General features: G+C 43.7%; 1 protein-coding gene across 1 annotated transcript in view; it reads right to left on the reverse strand.

The window, feature by feature from the left end:
* Positions 1-19,975, reverse strand: part of CHD8 (chromodomain helicase DNA binding protein 8) — a gene marked incomplete in the record, with an annotated part of 4,119,653 nt that overhangs the window by 3,334,617 nt on the left and 765,061 nt on the right. The window contains 1 exon segment of the mRNA XM_044057960.1: positions 6,326-6,409. Coding sequence (XP_043913895.1) covers positions 6,326-6,409 — 84 coding nt within the window.

The following is a 19,975-nucleotide window of genomic DNA, read 5'->3' on the forward strand; positions in this document are numbered from 1 at the left end:
ACTCAACCACAGCCCACAAGGCATAACAACGTACCCAACACTCTAGTCATTGGTGACTCTATAGTCAGGCACACTGATGTTCCACTCACCAGGCTAAACAAGGAGAAAGTTACTGTCAGCTGCCTGTCAGGTGCCAGGATACGCCACATAATGCACGCACTCAGATCACCCCACAACAAGTACAAGTATGACACTGTCATTGTCCATGTTGGTGTGAATGACCTGAGACGTACCTCACTGGACTACAAGAGAGACATGGAGGAGCTCTCCGATCTTGTAGCTCAGGCAGTTATGACCCTAGCCCTGAGTAGCATCCTGCCATCAGCCAGAATACTACAGTACAAGGACAAAATGATAGTCTTCAACAATTGGCTAAGCTTCTGGTGTTATTCTAAGGGGATCTAGTATTTGTCTGCCTGGGACGACATGAACGACAGACCACGATGCTTTGCCAGAGATGGCCTGCACCTGTCGCCTTTGGGATTCCGGATACTGGCAAAGGCTCTTACCACCCCTATAGTGCCTTCTTTAGGCAAGGTTCAATGACAAATTCACCACTGTAACAGGTACCAGCAAGCAAAATCTGAGGGTAATGTTACTCAGTGCTAGAAGTCTAAACCTCAAAATGCACTCACTCAAGACACTCCTTAAAATGGTCAAGACACTCCTTAAAATGGAGAACATCAACATTTGTGCAGTGACAGAGACCTCGTTCAAAGCTCCAGAGGGCACCCCTCCGTTACCAGGCTATAATTCATACCACACCTTTCGGCACCTAACCCAGAACGAAGTACGAAAGGTGGAGGCATGTGCATATTCATTAAGGATATCCATACCTCCAGGCTAGTTGCACAGCATAATGCATTATCCAAGTGTAACTAACTCTGGGCAAGACTGCAATCCAAATTATAGCTTGCTACAGACAGACCCCCCACCATGCCCCAGGATTCCCACTCCTCATTTCTTGATACACTGGAAAGTATTAGGGTATAACCCAACACCCTAATAATGGGCGATTTCAACTACCCCACCATTTACTGGGAAAACTACTCATGTACCAACTCTTTTGCTCAACGTTTTTTGGAATTCATAAAATCCAACGCCTTGGACCAACTTATTCACACCCCCACCTGGTCATTACCAACATGGGCAACCGGTGTTCCACACCAGAGGTCAATTCCTCGTTGGTCAGATCCAACCACAAGCTAATCACCCTAGACATTCACATCCCGCCCCCACCCCTAATTAGGGAAACCACTGTAAAAAAAACTTATCCAAAGCCAACTTCATGCTTCTTAAGACAGAAGTGGCAAACTTCATGACACCCATGCAGATGGACAATAGAGGTACAACTGCAGAATCCTACACAAATGCACTTTATAAGCACTTAAACGAATGCATGGATCATGATATCCCTAATGGAACCAAGATGCTATCCTCCAAAAAAGGAAATCAATCTGGTGGTCCTCTGCCATAAACAAACTCTACAACAGAAGAAAGAAACTGTTGCAAAAGAGTAAAATCCCATGACTAGAGGAACTCCCTGGTCAACCTCAGTAAGAAGGTGAGATCCCTCATAAAATCCTCCAAAGCTATTTAAGAAAGCAAAATTGCCACTGACTCTAAAAACAACCACAAAGCATTCTATAGCTATGTCAGGAATCTCAATGGCAACACTCAGATCTGCTCTGAGTTACAGCACAATGGCACTAAATATATAGAACCAATTGATATTGCCAACATCCTGGCAGATAGGTTCAGTGCTAACTTTACCCCCCTCACCCCCTAGAGGGCCCAACTCTATACCGGAAGAATGCAAAGTTCTTCTAATCACGGCTGCACAGGTAAAAATACACACTCTCCAAAGCCAAGAACACAGCATCCATGGAACCTGACAATATCCCAGGCTGCATTCTACACAAACTACAGAATGAACTGGCACCCTACCCAAGTACCATGTTCAATCATAGCCTCACCTCAGGCTGTGCCCCCACTGAATGGTGCACCACGACGGTTATCCCACTCCACAAAGGGGGAGCCATGACAGACCCCGGGAACTACCGCCCCATTAGCCTGAATAGCCCGGTCTGCAAGGCCATGGAACGGTATCATCATGGAACTCAAATAAAGACATTGGTAATCTCCAAACTCTGGACCTTATCCAGTTCGGGTTTGTAAAAGGCAGATCATGTCTCCTAAACCTGACTGACTTCTCTGAAGCAGTCACCAAAGCCATAGATGAGGATAAGGTGGTTCACACAACTTATCTAGATCTCGCCAAGGCTTGAGACACCATCCCCCACTCTGGAATTATAGATAAGCTCACAAGATGGGTTGCCAACTGGCTCACGGACAGAACCCACACTGTGAAAAGTAGCAGACTCCAAATCCGACTTCAGACCAGTGATAAGTGGAGTACCACAGGGTTCAGTCCTGGGTCCTCTCCTGTTTGGCATCTACTTCTCAAGTACAAGCTAACACAGAAGGTCTTTGACTAACAAAGTTTGCAGATGACTGCAAACTAGGAGCCATAATCGAAACTCCAAACGATGTGGACATACTGCAAAAGGGCCTCACTGAGACAGATGCCTGGTGTCAAAGCCATGGCCTGAAGCTCAATGCCAAAAAGTGTATTGTCATCCCCTTTGTTAAAAACTCTGTACCCATGAACTACTACATAAGTGGTAGTCTACTTAACGCCGAAAGTGTGATAAGAGACCTTGGGACACAGGTGGACAGCAAGCTCTCCTTTGATAATCACATTGCCACAGTGGTCAGGAAATCCTTCTACGTGGCTCACCTCATCACAAAAGGTTTCTCATCCAGAAAAAGAGAGGTCATTGTTCCCCTCTACTCATCACTCATTAGACCCATTATAGAATACAACGCCCCTTTTGGTATGTACCTCACAAGACATCTACAACAAATTGGAAAGGCCACAGAAATACCTTACAAAGAGGATTACTGGCCACAAACAGATGCCCTATGCAGACCTTCTCAAAAAACCCCAGCTTTACTCTGTCGCATATCGTCTACTCAGAGGCGATCTCTGCCTAACATACAAAGCTATGTCAAACCCAGAGCTGTTGGACATGTTCCACTTAAAGAAATCCCAATCCCTCCAAGCTACACTCTCTAGGGACCTAAACCTTATCACTACAATAAACAGAACATGCTGGAGGGATAGATTTGTGTCCCAGAGACTTCTCATACTCTGGACCAGACTACCTATCTATGTCAAACAGAGCTCCTCATTAACACTCCAAGAAAAATCTTGATTGTATGGGAAATAGGAAATTCACCCCAGGGATCACTTCTGTGGCTCTGCTCGACAGGGGCAAAGGAAAATAATTTTCTTGGGTGGCGAAGGCCAGGGTACCTTTTTGGCTAGGCTTATATAGACCCTAGGGCTAATAGCCTAGTACCTACTTACAGTCACTGCTCCAGACACTCTAGTAACTCTGCACTTTGGATGTTTACAAGGGCAAGTAGGGGAACTAGAAGTTAATCTCCCCTGCTTTAAAACTGAGGTACTGCCTATCCACTTTGACAATGGGTATGTGGAGGTAGGTAATGTTCAGACCCAATGTTATGATAAAGGCTTAGGGAAAGAGCAGCACGAATGCTTGCATGGTTAGCATTTTGAATTTTGGCACCTTCAGAAAGTTGTTTATCGTTAATAAATCTAAAATCCGTCTCCAAGGAGAACAGCTCTTGGAGCCAGAAATTTGTCCTCTTCTGGTTGTGGTGGTCTCTCTATAGACCCACAACACAACAAATGTCATAATAAAGATGGCACTAAGTGCTTTTTTTCTCTGGGCATTAAACAAATTAGAGAATTTTTTATAAAAATATATTTTGCATAACTGGGCTAAGACTCCGTACCAGATACCTTTCATGATTCTCAACTCTAATATTCTTTCACCGAAATGTGCATGCAACCTCACACTTCGTTGTTAGTGGGTCTTGAGAGGGGAGCCACTGTGGGATTCAGGGTACTGGAAGCGGATTTTCCCTTTTTGGGTATTGGTCCTCATGGCCCCAGGCTTCCCTTTCTTGAAGTGGGCATTCTTCCTATTGCGCACTTCTCCTCTATTCTGCCTCTGGGGGGAGAACATTTTTCTAATACAATTTTGACAACAGATTTGAGCATGAAATAGCTGGATTCACTTGACCACATAGCCTTTCTTTTTCTCATCCTCAGAGTTCTAAACCTGTTCTGTGGGGGAGGGGGGATCAAATAAGTAACTCCAAGTGACACATTGAGGAGTCCAGTTTTAAATGGTCATGTAACTGCAATGTCCTCACTAGAGTACAACTGTTATCAGGGTGTCAGGTTTATGTAAAAATAAGAAAAAAAATAAGCTAACTCCTGTTGCCATACAGCCTCAGTTTCAAATGACTACTGCAGACTTCATAGGGGGCAATTAAGCTATCCAGGAAGGGGGGTATGTCTGTCATCCCCAAAGAAGGTTCTACTTAAGCGTCACAGACCCCGAAGGCTGCAGTAATATACTGCAAATACATAAGAAAAAAACTGCTCAATTTCATTATAATTTCCTGCTTTCCAATGTTACTTGAACCCACTGTAGATTTTAACCCTAGGGAACCTACTAACTCAAGAATACAAAAAATACATTTTACCTTAAAAGCCCCTGCTTTCATTGGATAAAGGCTGCCCTGCCTCACATCGCTAATCAAAATCTTGCATATCCAGCAAGTTCACACTATCAGTAATGTCAACAGTTATTTGCAATGCATACATCCCTTCCTTGCAAAAACACATCTAACAAACCTGGAAAAATAAATCCAGTGTAAAAGTACAAAGATACAAGAAGCAGAGAGAGATAAGTAAATGCTAAAATAAGCACTTTGCCTCCGACTGTTTACTGAAACAAAAGTCCAAACAGGTACAGTTAAAGAATTATGTCTGTACTCAATTTCTGTGTGTGAGACAAAACAAGCTGCAGTCTTCCTCTTCAAGTAACCTGAAAGTACCCCAAAGTCTCACTTCCCGACTCCCCACCCTCTGCTTCTTCAGCTAACCTGGAAGGCACCCCTCCACAGATTCCCCACCCTCTGCCTCTTCAGTTAACCTGGAAGGTTTCCTTCCTGGATTCCCCACCCTCTGCATCTCCTGCTTAACTGGAAATGTTTTCCCCTTAATTCTCCAACCTCAGTACACAGTCTGCATCTTCAACTAACCTGGAAGTGCCTTCCCTGGGATCCCCCAACCCTCTGTACTGAAGTCACCTGCAGTCATGTCTAAATAATACTTCAACTTGTTACATCTACAGACACATCCTACAGATGCCTCTCGGCATCTAATATGGTCTGTTCATGTCTGCATTAATAATTCCTAAACCATACACTATAAAAGCTATTGTAAGATTTCATCTCAACACTTACATGATTTGCAACACAACTGCAATATATGACCTCTCTCTAGTGCTGCTTAAGATATTAATTCATGTTCATACACTATTTACTTATAATTTTAATATTTTTCTAAATATCTAAAAAACAAAGCAATATACACAACTGCCTACCCTCATATGATGGCATTCAGGTGATGAACAACGTTTTGATAGTATGTCTGTAGTATGCGTGGTTTTAGATATTGTAAGTTGTTCGTATTTATCCTTTTTATTATGACTTACAAAATTCAGTTCAAGACCTAGAATGTAACTAACACCACCACTGTAAAGGTCTGCTTTCTCTGAATAGTTTGCCAACTACAGTTCTTTACTAACCTTTATGGCTGCAGATATACACTTGTTTGAAACGCGAGGAAATAACTAGACTGTCAAAACGTTTGGGATGCTACAGGGCTACAGTGGAGTGAATGAGTTAAATTCAGGGCTTTCCCTTTGTGTAAAGCTGAAATGTCAACCCTCAACTTCAGTGCTGGTTAAAGCACTCTTGAAATAAAAATGGTAGCACCCAGCACCACAGCATTTAGAACTTACAGTAGAGTCAATTATCTGAATGCCAATTATCCGAATGCAGCCTTCCAAAGTTTACAGGTAGGAAAAATCGAAGTCTGAATATTCGCTTGTGTGCGCTTTTTTACCTTGTAACCCACTTTGTGTGTGAAAAATATTCTTTATTGCCTATGGAATCACTGAATGGTTGAAAAGTGTATACGCTGCGTGCAGAAAAAACAAGATTTAAGACGTTTTTCTTATCTGGTTCAATTTTACGTTTGATTATCCAAACTACCCTAGGTTCCAATTAGCTTGGATAATCGATTCTACTATACTCTAAAATCTGGACTTGCAGTGGGTAATGGGGGATTCAGTTCACACAGATAAATGGCATTTACCTCTCCACTATCTTTATCAATGCTGTGAGATTCTTCCAGTATTCTGTCCACTTCCACATAGTCTGGATTAAAAGGTTCTTCATCCTGCAAATACACAAACTTTAATATATTAGTTTGAATATGTATGCACGTAGACTATGAGTAAGACCAATAACACAAGTTGACTCTAAAATGCTTATGCTTATCTACCAACACATGTCATTCTAACCAAATTAAACTTTTTACACCAAAACCAACAGTTTCTCCAATCTGTTCAAATGTATGTCAAATAAAACTTGTAGCTCTTTCCCCACAAACTTCACTGCAGGTCCAACCAAGGTACTCTTCATCCCCGCCCTTAAGCTAAAGCAAATGTAAAATTTAAAACAATGATACCAATGAATGAAAAACGGTCCAAGATGTAAGATATGGAAGTAGTAGTACACATGATGCTGGATATGAAGGGGTATTGCAGAGTTACACAATTACGACTCCTATACATAGAACAAACAGAATGTTATAATTCAAAAGTGGAAAGGGATGATTTAAAAGGGGAGAAGGTCAACAAGGAGAGACTGGGATTTGGGATGCAGAGCCTTAAGACAAATAAAATAACCATAGACAATATTATAGTCATAAAATAAGGTATTCTAAAAACTAAACCAATGGAGAAAGGAGATTCCACCGGTAGGGATGACTGCAATTAGGGATACATACAATAGGCAAGTGGGGGCTGGAACTTATTGCAGAAAAGTGGCAAAGGAACCACGCTGAGAGCAAATAATTAGAGACAAAGAGAGAAAGGTAACAGAATGGGAAAAGGCACAAAAATCATTTCGACTGGAGGCTTGACAAAGTCTTCCCTATCAAGGACAGATATCACAGTGTAGGCAGAGAGAGAAATAGAAGAGTCCTAAGCGAAAGACCAGCACTAGTAGAGTTTTTAGTAGAATCGAGAACAAAAGATGCTGTTAAAAAAGGAATACTTAATACAGTACATAAAACACCTGATATATTTAGGAATCAGAGGAGGTTAGAAAGGCTTGGTAAGAGAGACTGGATAAGCAATTCACAAAGAAACAATGGGAGGATATATGTCACCCAAATGTGCAACAAAGTCTAGAAGATTTAGGATCTTTGCTTGGAAGTGTGCGCATAGATATTTTTATACCCTTAGCAGGATCCAAATAATTTTTCCTCAGGTTGGGCACCGGGCTGGCAACTCGACACCGTAAAACTCCACTGCCACTCATGAACGTACAGGTGATCCACTGTGGCGACCCCTAACTGGAAAAAGCCGAAAGAAGAAGAACAAGACTGCAAATCTTGGAAGTATGACAGGGAAGAAAAAGGTAACTGGGAACATGTTTTCTGGGAGTGTAATGAGTTGGTAGACTATAAATTCCCTGCAGACTACTCTGTCAGAAATACCAGGTGAGCAAATTGGTGTAACTAAGGAAATTTTTTGAGCTGTGATACAGAATAGGAATTGCCCAGCCGTAGTACACATCGCTCATCTGGTCAGGATAAAACAGACGAACATTTGTGGGTTCAGTTCAAGCAGCTTCATTACACACAAACATCAGGAATGAGGCTTTGTAACAAAAACAAACTTGTACACAGACCGACTACCACACTCATACAAGTTAACACTTTGGTAGTTCTCTGAAAATGGCCATGCTGCCTGCACATGCTCACATCTAGAAATGTTTCTTAAAGGTACATACAAAACACTCTGATCTACATCCTTCCTGCACTCAATGACATGCAATTATACAGAACTAATTTGACATGCAATCATACAAAATCAGATACATATAAAACTATCATGTTCAGGTTGCTGTGTATTTTACACTAGGTTTGGAAACGCGACCTGATCATGCAACATAAAAGTCAGAATTGGATCTAGCAACAGGAACGGTCTTCAAGGAATGTTCAAACTTTGGGGACATATGGAACAGGAATGGATACAAAGACATGTTCTTTGATATGAATATTGTCAGGGTTGCTCTGAGATCTAGAGTCTGTATCAAAGGTACGATGCTGCGATATCGTTTCTGATACAGGAAGAAGATACCTGCAGTTTCTCCTGTACTCTATACCCTCAGATTCCACCAAGTAGGCTCTAGGCTCAGCACATGCCCCTAACTTGAGCAATTCGATCAAAGCCTTTCGCCATTTGCATCCTCGCTGCCTCCTATTAACGGACAAAGAAATTTGCTCATTCTATCATCGCTGGCCTTCTGAGAAGAATGCTTCTTAAAAAGTTGGGCTTTGATTGCTCTGTTGTTCGTAGCATTAGGTACCAACTAACTAGAACTGATAGGCATGGTTGTTCTGGTTTGCCTAGACAGAAGTCTGAGTTGGCGAGCCAAGTAGGTTGTCATGGGGTATATTTCTGAGATTAAGTAAATTCAAGAAGATATTGGTTTTGTCACACTTTGACCTCTCTAGTAATTGCTTTTCTCTCTGTACTGCATATTCAACAAGGCCGTTTGACTGTGGGTATTCAGGACTACTAGTAACATGAATAAAATCCTACTCTTGCAAATTTCTGAAACAACTGACTGGTAAACTGAGAACCGTTGTCAGAAATAATTGTGTGGACTACCATAGACTGAGAAATGACATTTCATCTTAGTAATAACATAACAGCACTGGACGCTGGGTTAGGTAACAAATCTATCTCAAACCAGTTCGAATAACAGTCTACTAACACTAAGTAATGCTGACTGTTCCACTCAAATATGTCCAGTTGCTACTGTTTATAGGACGATACTAGGCTATTGGCCCAGAAGTCCTTCTAAGTCTAGCCAAGAATTTCTCCCATATTCCCACAAAGTCAGCACCAGTTTTCCTTGTCCAGCAGGGACACAGGTGGGATCCCAGGGGTATATTTTTTGTTTCCCCTCCAGTCGTCCAGGTTCCTCTTAAAGAGGGCTAGTGAGGTACTCTGCTTGACATAGACAGGAAGTCTATTCCACAGATGAGGGAGTCGTCGGGACACAAATCTATCCCACCAAGTTTTAATAATGTCACAGAACAAGTTGAGACCTTGTGTGCAGGTTGCATGAGTGGAGTTTGACTTACAAATATGCAGCAACTCCATCAAGGCAGAGTCTGAGACGGCCTTGTATGTCTGATACAGGTCACCTCTGAGCAGTCTCTACGAGACTGAGTAGAGGGACAGGGCTTTTAGCCCATCTGTACAGGATAGGTATTTGAGAACCTAGATTTTCCTGGTCAGGAACCTCTGTGGTCTCTCCAACTGCTGCATGTGCCTGGCAAGGTACATGCCAAAGGGGGCACTGTATTCGATAATGGGTCTGATAAGGGAGAAGTTACAGGGATGTTATTGACCTTGTTCCTGGATGAAATATCCTTACATTTTAGATGGTCCATGTAGAAAGCCTTCCGTACAACGGAGGCAACGTGGTGGTCAAAAGTCAGGTTGCTATCAAACATGGGTGCCCATGTCCATCATGACTGATTGCATGCTCAGTACATTATTAATGTGATAATTAGTGGGGATGCCATTTTCCCTGACTGGGATAATGATGCATTTCTTTACCTTCAGTTTGAGGCCATGCTTCTGGGCACCAGTCTTTAGTTCTTTAGTTTGATTAATAATGTGGTTTGTGTCTTACAAATGCTCTGTTTCATTTTCTGTACCAAATAAATCATTTGTCCAGTTTTAGTTACACTAAGTTTGTTTCTGGCCCTTTGTCTGAACTCCATTTCATTCAACCAGCTTAATCTGCCAACTGTGCTCTCAGTAGCTCCCAACAGAATCTTCTGCAAGTCTATACACCCAACAAAAACAGTGGTAACTCCTCTACAGCTACTCTGTGCCAAATGCTTGGAATAGATTACCACTAAGTGTTAGATCTCTAACCCCAACTGTTTCAAAACACTAAAGGAAACTCTACAAATATCATGGACATGCTTATGCTATGACCCAATTTAATCCACCTCCCCTCCTAAATACTATTGCAACAACCTTTTCTCCCACCTCTCTCTGCCTCTGCTTCTAATAAAGTCTACTAATAGCCAGTAGTTGCCAGAGCTTCCACAGCTGTAGTCTTTGAAATTGTCTCTTGCCCTAGGCTTATCTTCTGTTTATATATTTGTTACTTTGTTTTACAAACTTACCTATATTTTCTGCATTCTGCTTACTACTGTAAGAAACTTCGTACTAATTGTTTTCAGTTTAATGGCCATTCTCTAGCATGTTGTTTCAACATACATCTCATACGTATTACAATTATTGTAATTTTAGTTATAACTCTGTCATGTGAATACTTTTGTTACTTATAGTTTTTGGGGCTTTTCTCCTTAGTTCTCCGCTGAAAAAGGGCTACTTCCCAGTCGAACTAACCTGGTCAACAGATGTCACATAAGTAATGCCACCCTTTTGGCTCACAGTGCACTGATTGTGTCATAAAAGAAATGGCAAAGGGAAAAACGTAAGATGTTCTTCGTGTTTCACTGTTGCAGTCATCACATTTGGGTTATCCCTGCCAGGGTAGCCCTCAGTTGGCCCGAATACCAGAGGCTTAGTATTTCTGCGTTGGTTGCTTTCGCTTCAGTACTGACGTCAGGTCCTCAGTAGTACAAAGTAAAGCAGCCAATGCCATTACATCAGTTTTTCTTGCCCCAACTGTCAGGAGCCCCCAAGTGGGAGCCAGTATATGGTGGAAGAACCCCACCAGTAAAAAGTAAATACCAAAAAGTTCCTTGTAAGTGGAGAAAGAATATGGGGATGGAGGGAAACCAGGACTGCAACAGTGAATACACTCGAACATCTACATTTATGGCAAGTGTACATAACTGTACTATGTTCTTTGTGTTTCACTGTTGCAGCCATCACATTTGGGTTGATTTCCAAAGCTGAGGAAAAGGGTGGAGGCAGTCATTAAGACTAGGGGGTGGCTAGGATGCCCTGCAAGATTGCAGTGGCAAAGCCTGCCCTGGATTTCGAAAAGATAGACAGGTGGTAATGCTTGGTGAAGGTGTGAACAGATGTCCATGGTGCAGCCTCCAGGATGTCCCTGGTGGGGACTCCTCTGACGAAAGCAGCAGAGGTGGAGGCTGCTCTGATATAGTTCTCACCCCTTAAGGCGAGGTTTCCCGTGTTGCTTGTAGCAGTAATAGATGCAATGTGCTATCCATTTGGAAATGGTTTGTTTGGAGATGGCTTTGCCTTCTGCCCCTGTAGCAGCGCTAACCAGCAATTGATCAGACTTTTCTGAATGATTTAGTCCTGTCTAGGTAGACTCTGAGCTATATGTGCGCATCTAGGGAGTGCAGGATCCTTGTTCCCTTGTTCTGGGGATTAGGTAAAAAGGTGGGCAAATGAATGGATTGGTTGAGAGCCACAATGGACACCACCCTAGGCATGAAGGATGGGTTAGTTCTGAGGGATACCCTGTCAGCATGGAAGATGATGAAGGGTTCCACAGGCATGAGTGCCTGGCAGCTCAGAGAATCTTCTGAATGAAGTGATAGCCAGAAGGAAAGCAGTCTTCCAGGACAGAGACTTTAGCTCTGCAGAAGCTGGTTCGAAGGGGGGCAGGGTGAGCTTTTCCACACAAAGTTAAGGTCCCAAGCTGGGGTTTGTGCTCTTCTGGATGGCCTCAAGTAGCTAGCCCCTCTTAGGAACTGTTTGATCAAGGGGTGTGAGAAAAGGGGCTGCTCAGTGGGAAAATGAGCAGAGATAGCAGAGGCATGAATTTTAATGGAGAAAAAAAAGAGAGGCCACTCTGCAGTAGGTCAGCTAAGTAATCCAGGATGAGGAGGGCTGTGCCGTCTTGGCTCCATTAGCCTGAATCCAGGTGCAGAACCTTTTCCATTTGTCAACATAAGACTTTCTAGTGCTAGGGCATCTGGCCTCACTTATAACATCTAGAACCTGTTTACTGAGGTTGATCGGGGGTTGGGGAATAAGCCAAGCTGCCAAAATGAGTATGTGCAATTGGGGATGCATGAATTCCCCTTCCTTCTAGGTTAGGAGGTTTGGAATCTGAGGAAGATGCCATGGTGGCAGTGGGGACAGGCTGCGCAACAAGGGGTACCAGTGCTGTCGGGGCCAGTCCAGAGCTATAAGACTTGTCCTTGATTTTTCCTTCTTTATTTTGAGCACTACCCTGGGGATGAGAGGTAGTGGAGGTAAGGCACAGACCGATAGATTGACCCAGGGGAAGGACAGGACATCCACTTTACAAGCCTTACAGTTTTGCAGACTGGTGCAGAATTTGAGCTGATGGTTGGTGTGGGAGACAAAGAGGGCGACCTTCGAGGTGCCCCATTTCTGAGTTATTAGGGTGAAGGTTCTTCTGTTGAACTGCCACTCGTGTGGTCCAGAAGATGTCTGCTTAACTGGTCTGCCAGAGAGTTGACAGAACCTGGTACGAATTGTGCTAACAGGTGAAGATGCATGATAAAGGCTGTGTGCCAAAGGATCATGGCCAGCCTGCATAGAGGGTAGGAGTGAATCCCTCCCTGCTTGTTGATATACCACATTACAGTGGTGTTATCTGTTTTGATCAGGAGAGCCCCTGGGGAGAGAGGGGGCTTGAAAGCTATCAAGGCGTGCTGGACAGCCATCATCTCTTTTTGGTTGATGTGCAGACGGATTTGCTGTGGGCTCCATTGGCCCTGTGTGCACCTGCCGTCCAGGTGTCCACCACAGGCATAGCCAGATGCATCTGTGGTGAGGGTCTGGGCAGCAGGGGGTGGTCAGAAAGGTAGCCCCTTGTTGTGGGAGCATGCTGTTGCCCACCAAAGAAAATCTTTTATACTTATAATTCCTTGCCTCAGAAAAGACTCCAGGTCTTGAGAGTGTTGACACCAAAGGCTTTTTAGGTACCACTGAAGTTTCCTCATATGCAGTCTGGCATATGGAATGAGTAGCATGCAAAATGCCATGAACCACAGAACTTGCAGGATCTTCCTTGCAGATAGCTGGGTCATGGTGGCTAGTTGAGAGAAGTAGGCTGTCAGGAAATTGTGTTTTTCTGGTGTAAGGAATGCCATTTGGGATGCTGTATCTAGGCTTGCTCCCAGGAATATAATCCTTTGGGTGGGCACCTGTTTGGATTTCTTTTCTTGGATTGTGTACCCTAGGGAGGGTAGGAGGGACTTTACAAAAGCCAGGTGCTTGAGCAGCTTTTCCTGGCTGTCTGCCCGAATTAGGCAGTCGTCTAAGTATGGGTATATCTGGATATTCCTTTGTCTGCAAAAGTCAATGGCCAGAGCCTGACATTTTGTGAAAACTCTGGGAGCAGTAGATAAGCCAAAGGGAAGCACAGAGAACCAAAAGTGCTGAGATCCTGCTCTGAAACGGAGATATTTCCTGCATGATTCCCCGACGGGAATATGGAGGTAGGCCTCTTTTAGATATAGGGTGGCTAGCCAAGCATCCTTGGAGAGCATGGGTAGCACCTGCTGGAGGGTGAGCATTTTAAATTTTGGGATCACCAGGAAGGTGTTTAGAATGGATAGATCGAGGATGGGGCACCTGACATTTTGTGAAAACTCTGGGAGCAGTAGATAAGCCAAAGGGAAGCACAGAGAACCAAAAGTGCTGAGATCCTGCTCTGAAACAGAGATATTTCCTGCATGATTCCCCGACAGGAATATGGAGGTAGGCCTCTTTTAGATCTAGGGTGGCTAGCCAAGCATCCTTGGATAGCATGGGTAGCACCTGCTGGAGGGTGAGCATTTTAAATTTTGGGATCACCAGAAAGGTGTTTAGAATGGATAGATAGAGGATGGGGCACCAGGTGCCCTCTTTTATGGGTACCAGAAAAAGTCTGGAGTAGAAACCTTGGCCTCTCTGTACTGCAGGAATGTGCTCTACTGTCCACATAGAGAGCAGGGAAAGGACTTGCTTTTGCACCTCTGACCACTGGTTTGGAGGTTGATCTGGGAACTCTTTTGGGGTAGAAAGTGTGTGGAAAGAAAATGTGTATCCCTGGGACACTATGTTGAGAACCCAGTGGCCGTTGGTAATGGTGGCCCAGGTGCTTGTGTGAAAGGAGAGTTTTCCTCCTAGGGGTAAGTGAAGGTGGGCAGAGGGAGCCGGTGGGGAGGTGAGTCATTGTGAGTTCTTACCATAAGGGGGTGGCTTAGAACTCCCTGGTTTTGAAGTGGAGGTAGTCCACTGCTTAGATCTCTGCATTCCCTGTGCCTGCTGAACCTGAGTGGTTGGACCTGTAAGAAATTCTTAACTGTCGGCACTGATTTTGCTTTTGCTTCCATCTTTATTAAGCCCTCTTCTGCCATAGTGCCAAATAAGTTGTCTTTGTACAAGGGGACATCCAACAATTTAGATTTGACATGATCTGGCAAGGGCTGTTCCTTAAGCCATGCATGCCTTCTACTGACATATCAGGTGACTGCTGCCCTACAAGAAGCTTCTAGGGCATCAACACCACAGTGCAAGGTGTGTTTAGTTACTTGACTTGCAGACTGCATTAATTCTTGTAACTCTTTAGATTCTGCACAAGCAGGAAAGTAAGACATTTTTTGTTTGAGGAGTTCCAGGATATGTTGCTGAAATTTTAGCATATGGAACTGACAATTTAGTGCCCTGATAGCAAGAGTAGCAGAGGTGTATACTTTTTTACCCCATCTGTCTAGTGCTTGGGAATCCCTATCTGGGGGAGTGAGATTCTTAGCAGAGGTTGCTTTAAATCCTTTAGGTCCTTGAGAAAATTACCTCAGGGTCAGCAGTAGGATTTTTAAAAATAAATTTGTGAGAGTCGGGTATTCTGTAGTACCTGTCTGGTTTTCTGGGTGCAGGAGGGAGGGTGCCAGGAGTCAAGCTGGATTACAGGAAAACATCCTCCACAACATCCAGGACGGGGAGATGGCCAAGGGTCTGTGCTTTGGAAGATCTAAGAATTCCCACAGTCTCTTTTTAGACTGACGGTAGTCCTGACTCTCCCATTGGAAATGCTCCCTTAAGGTATGAAGGGCTTCCCAAAAAAAAAATCCTCTGGGGAAGAGGTGGAAGGTTTGGAATCCTCTGCATCAGAATCTTCATATGTAGAGAGGGGCTGCATGTCTTCATATTCAGATGCATCAGAGTCATCTGACTCTTGTTCAGACAAAACTACAGAGGACAGATCTCTTTTCCTTTTGGAGGGGGTAGCTTGGCTTCCCAGATCGGCATGATAAGGTCTTCCGCCATTTTAAGTATTTGAGACCGAGGCAAGGAAGCAGGTGCCTGAGATTGGTTCATCGGTTTCTTGGGTGTGGTTCGTACCCTGGGCCTAAGAAACTCTCTAGTTTTCAAAAGAACGGTAGTCACGAAAGAAGACATCTGTTTGTGTCGAGAATCAGTAGTGCGAAGGACTTTCTCGGAAGCCGGTGCCTGCTCAGCTGTTCCGGACCCATCCAATGTAAAGACGACCACAGGATCCTACGTCGAATAAGAGTTTTGCGGATACCGGACTCCGAAAGGGTCTCGGTAGCTGCCTGCGAATCCACAGAAGTGAGTATCAGGGGCTGCGAAAGCACCTCACTGAGGACCGGAGAACTGACGACTAGCTTAACGGAAACATCATCGGTAGGTTTGGACCTGTGCGGTCTCTGTCTGTCTTTATCTTTACGTTTTTTTCGGAAGACCTGCTGTCGGTTGGCTTACCGAAGCCATATCAGAGTTTGAGGACTGTAAGCGAAAATATCTAGCTACAATAAGGGCCTGATGACGGATAGTTCTGGCGTTGAACAAAGCACAGAAGCGACAGCGGGGGATGTTGTGGTCTGAGCCTAAACAAGTGACTCAGTAAGAATGAAAGTCAAGAAAAAAGGATCCCCAATGGGGTACTTAGCTCTAGAAGACGTCAGCTTCAAATCGGTAGACAAAACTCAGGTAGCAGCCGACCGGCACTCGTGCGAACTGCTTCTGCTTCGGGGTCCATGGCAAGAAAGACTGATATAATGGCGTCAGCTGCCTTACTTTATACTACTAATGACCTGACGTCAGTCCTGAAGCGACAGCAACCGACGCAGAAATACTAAGCCACTGGTATTCGGGCCGGCCGAGGGGTACCCAGGCAGGGATAACCCAAATGCGATGACTGCAACAGTGAAACACGAAGAACATCCATCTTTTCTAGGTACCAGGAATCTGTGCAGTGAAAAGGGGAGAGGGTATGACTTTGGGTGGGCTGCATTAGAGTTTAGGGGACAAGAATCATAGGACACTCGTGGCTGCTCCCTGCAAGACTTCCCTTTGAGCTGTCATCCCCCCTTCCCTTTCACCGGTTTGCCTTCTACCCAAGCATCAGCATAATGGCCAGGCTATTTAACAGGTAATTCCTTTCATACCAAAGGATAAAGGGATGAAGCAACTGTTAAACCACTGGTATATTTCCCTATTTCTTGTAAACTTCTTTTCCAGGATGTTTAAGGAGCAGATTCTTAATTTTAAGAACTTCTTCTGACAGGGGCAGTGTGTCCTGAGGCAGGCATGCCTCAATCACAAACCTCAATGGCAGCCATCCTGGATGCACTGCTCACCGCACCACTACCACACACATCAGCATGTCCACATGGCAGATGACCACAGCTAGTTACAAATGTTTGTCAATAGACAGCACCTCTCCTGCCTTCATCAGTTCCTTGAGAAACAACTTCATGTGCCTTGAAAGTTAGCAGAACTGAAGGCCACAGTTGCTGCTATACAGACTTTCTTGGCAAACCAGTTTAATGGGAAATATGCTAGAGTCCGGAGCAAACAAATCCAATGATACAACTGTTGGTTCAGTACGGAACTGTTACACAGGTTGTTAAAAGAAACAAAGACTCTCCAAAACCAGTTCAGTAATATGAAGCAGGGGGCTGGGGAGTCTGCTTTGTTTCAAACCTGCAGCTAAAATGTCATTGTGCAAGGCCTATATAACTAGAGATATTGCAACATTTCTTGGGGCCTTCTAATCCCAAAAAGGTATCACAGCTTTTTTGGGCACCTGACACCTTTCAAGTAATTTTTCTACCCTGCACAAGGCATCACCAAATAAGACATCCTTTACTGCCAGTGCAGAAAAGATCTGTGTTAATACTGCAGCCAGGGGAGAAAGACATCTGGTAAATGCAGGTCATGTGTTCCCCATTGAAACTCAGGATTCAGACTCCTCTGAAGGAATGCATGCCCTCTTTTCCTTATGAGGTAGGATCCTGGACACCAATAAATGATTCAGCTTTAGCTACAGGCTTTGCATAAAGACTATTCAAGTCTTGAACTAGCCTTAATCAATCTTTGGTGAGAACCTAGGATGCCTAGGACAGAGGAAAAAGAGGACTCACCTGCTGTCTTTCTACTTCACAGACAACAACCTGAAAAGATGATACAAGACTAGGTCCTCAATTTTGGGGGAAAGATCATCACAACGGTCTGGCAACAGAGCCATCCAGGACTGCTACCTTATGTCCATGGATTTCCTTATGGACAAGAACTAAGAGCTAACTGTTCTCTCCTTCACCAAAAATAAAACTGGCATCAGCCTCAGGTGGAGGGTGAGGCAGCAGGGGCAACTGCATGTGTAGATGCACAATGCTTAGGTAAAGGGCTGTAAAATCTCTTCACCAAACCAGACTTCCTTAAGTCTAGGCAATTGGCCAAGGGTACAAATGAACACCCCCCCCGTTCTTTTTGGGGTGCCCTATGTATGACCTCAGACTTAGGACTGGTGAGAGCATCTCAATATAGAAAACTACCAGGACAAGCCCTCAAATCCTTCACCTAAGTTTTAGTGTCATCTCTCTCAGCCTTAATATAATTTTGAAAAAATTAGCACAGATCCCACATGTGCACATATACTCTAGCCTCAACAAAAATGACTTGGGACACCACCGACTTGGAATGAAGACAATTTTCAGCGGAGGCCCAGGGAGAAATGCTCCAAACGCATGTCTTTGTAATGTGGGAGGAAGCCAGAGCACCTGGAGGAAACCCACACGAACGCAGAGAGGACATGCAGACTCCACACAGAAAGCACTCCAGCTGAGAATCGAACCAGAGGGCCTCTTGCTGTGAGGCGACAATGCTACCGTTGCACCTCTGCAACGTCCGTGTTAAATAAAATAAATTTAAAAAAAAAGCCCTCAAATCCTTCACCTAAGTTTTAGTGTCATCTCCCTCAGCCTTAAGATCATTTTGAAAAATTAGCACAGATCCCATATGTGCAAATATACTCTAGCCTCAACAAAAAATACACGCAAAATTGACATTTCTGTGAGGTATTTGCCTACCACTAGAACAGCTGTTAGTCTTTTCCAGGGCAAAGTACCTTAACCATGAGCACACTCTGGCTCTTAACCCCAATTAAACATCACAATTAAAGTACCACAAAAAGGAAGAAGAAATATTTCCTCAATGTGTTACTCATCTGCAGAAGATGGCACAGTCAGATGTCACACCTTCACTGGGAATAAACAAATGTGGATGTCCGTTCAGTCAAACAATGGAAGTTAGCTAAATTTTAAGAGTCAGGCCAGGCATTAAGCTTCATGTGGCAGTAGGCCAAAGGTTTAGGGCTACTGCGCAACAGTACTCTATTGTTTTAAACAGGGTCACTGACAAGAGACAGCATCCCAAGCAGCACTGTTATCCCTAGGAAGTACAGAGCTCAAGGATGCGCCATAGTTGTTGTTGTGTCTTTTCGGCTTTTCCCGGTTAGGGGTTGCCATAGCGGAACTCCGGTCCGCTAATGATTGGTAGTTGATTTTTATGTGCTGAGTTACCAGCCCTGACGCACAATCTTCAACGAAGGTACGCCCATTCACGCATGTCTCCACGCAGAAGACGCTCTAGCTGAGAAATCGAACTGGACAGCATCTTACTGTGAGGCAACAACGTTACTGCAGTACCACCACCGCGGGTTAAGGATGCGCCATATAGTACAATAGCAAAAAAAAAAAAAGCATTCCCTACTCTATAAGCAACTTGTTAGTAGTGTTTGGAAAAGTCCATTCTGGTACTTCAAAAATGTCTCGAGTCACATGATTTTCTAAATACAGCTACAGAAACATACCTCACAAATGTTAGCAATGTCCCTCTTAATCCCTCCTACAACTGGTGAATTGTACTTAATGACAATTATTAGCGTTATAGACTTTTACTTCAGAAATTGTATATTAATTCACATTCTCTTATTCTGTCAATGTCTCAAATTAATAGTACTTGTATTTTAAAAATGTCCCTGATTATTTGTGGATTTGTCCCTGACTTGTTGAGAGCTACAAGACCCACACAGCTGCTGCTTTAGTACAATATGCTCTAAAACGGCCCTGCCGTGGTGTACTGTTAGGTAGAAATACAATACAATATGACTCGTACATATATAAAAACAGGAAATAAGTGCCAAAAAAGCAATTACTAGAAAATGGAAAGCAAAGTCTAAACCAACAGTATTTGAACTAGTGAACATTGTTAACAGAGATAAAACAACCAGAGTGGGATCTTTAGAAAAGGTTATGAGCAAATTACACACAAAAAAATGGAAACTGTGGGAACAATACATGCAGAAAAATATTTTGTTGGAGGAATGAGGTTTAAGAGAAGGCAGGAACTGACCAACTTATGCAATGCTGGATTGGTTACATTGTGGAGCACATATGTGATGTAAAAGGTTTCAACTGTGAACATGTTAATATGGTTTG

The sequence above is a fragment of the Protopterus annectens genome, chromosome 16.part0, assembly GCF_019279795.1.
Source record: "Protopterus annectens isolate FY-2018-M chromosome 16.part0, PAN1.0, whole genome shotgun sequence".
Taxonomy (NCBI): domain Eukaryota; kingdom Metazoa; phylum Chordata; order Ceratodontiformes; family Protopteridae; genus Protopterus; species Protopterus annectens.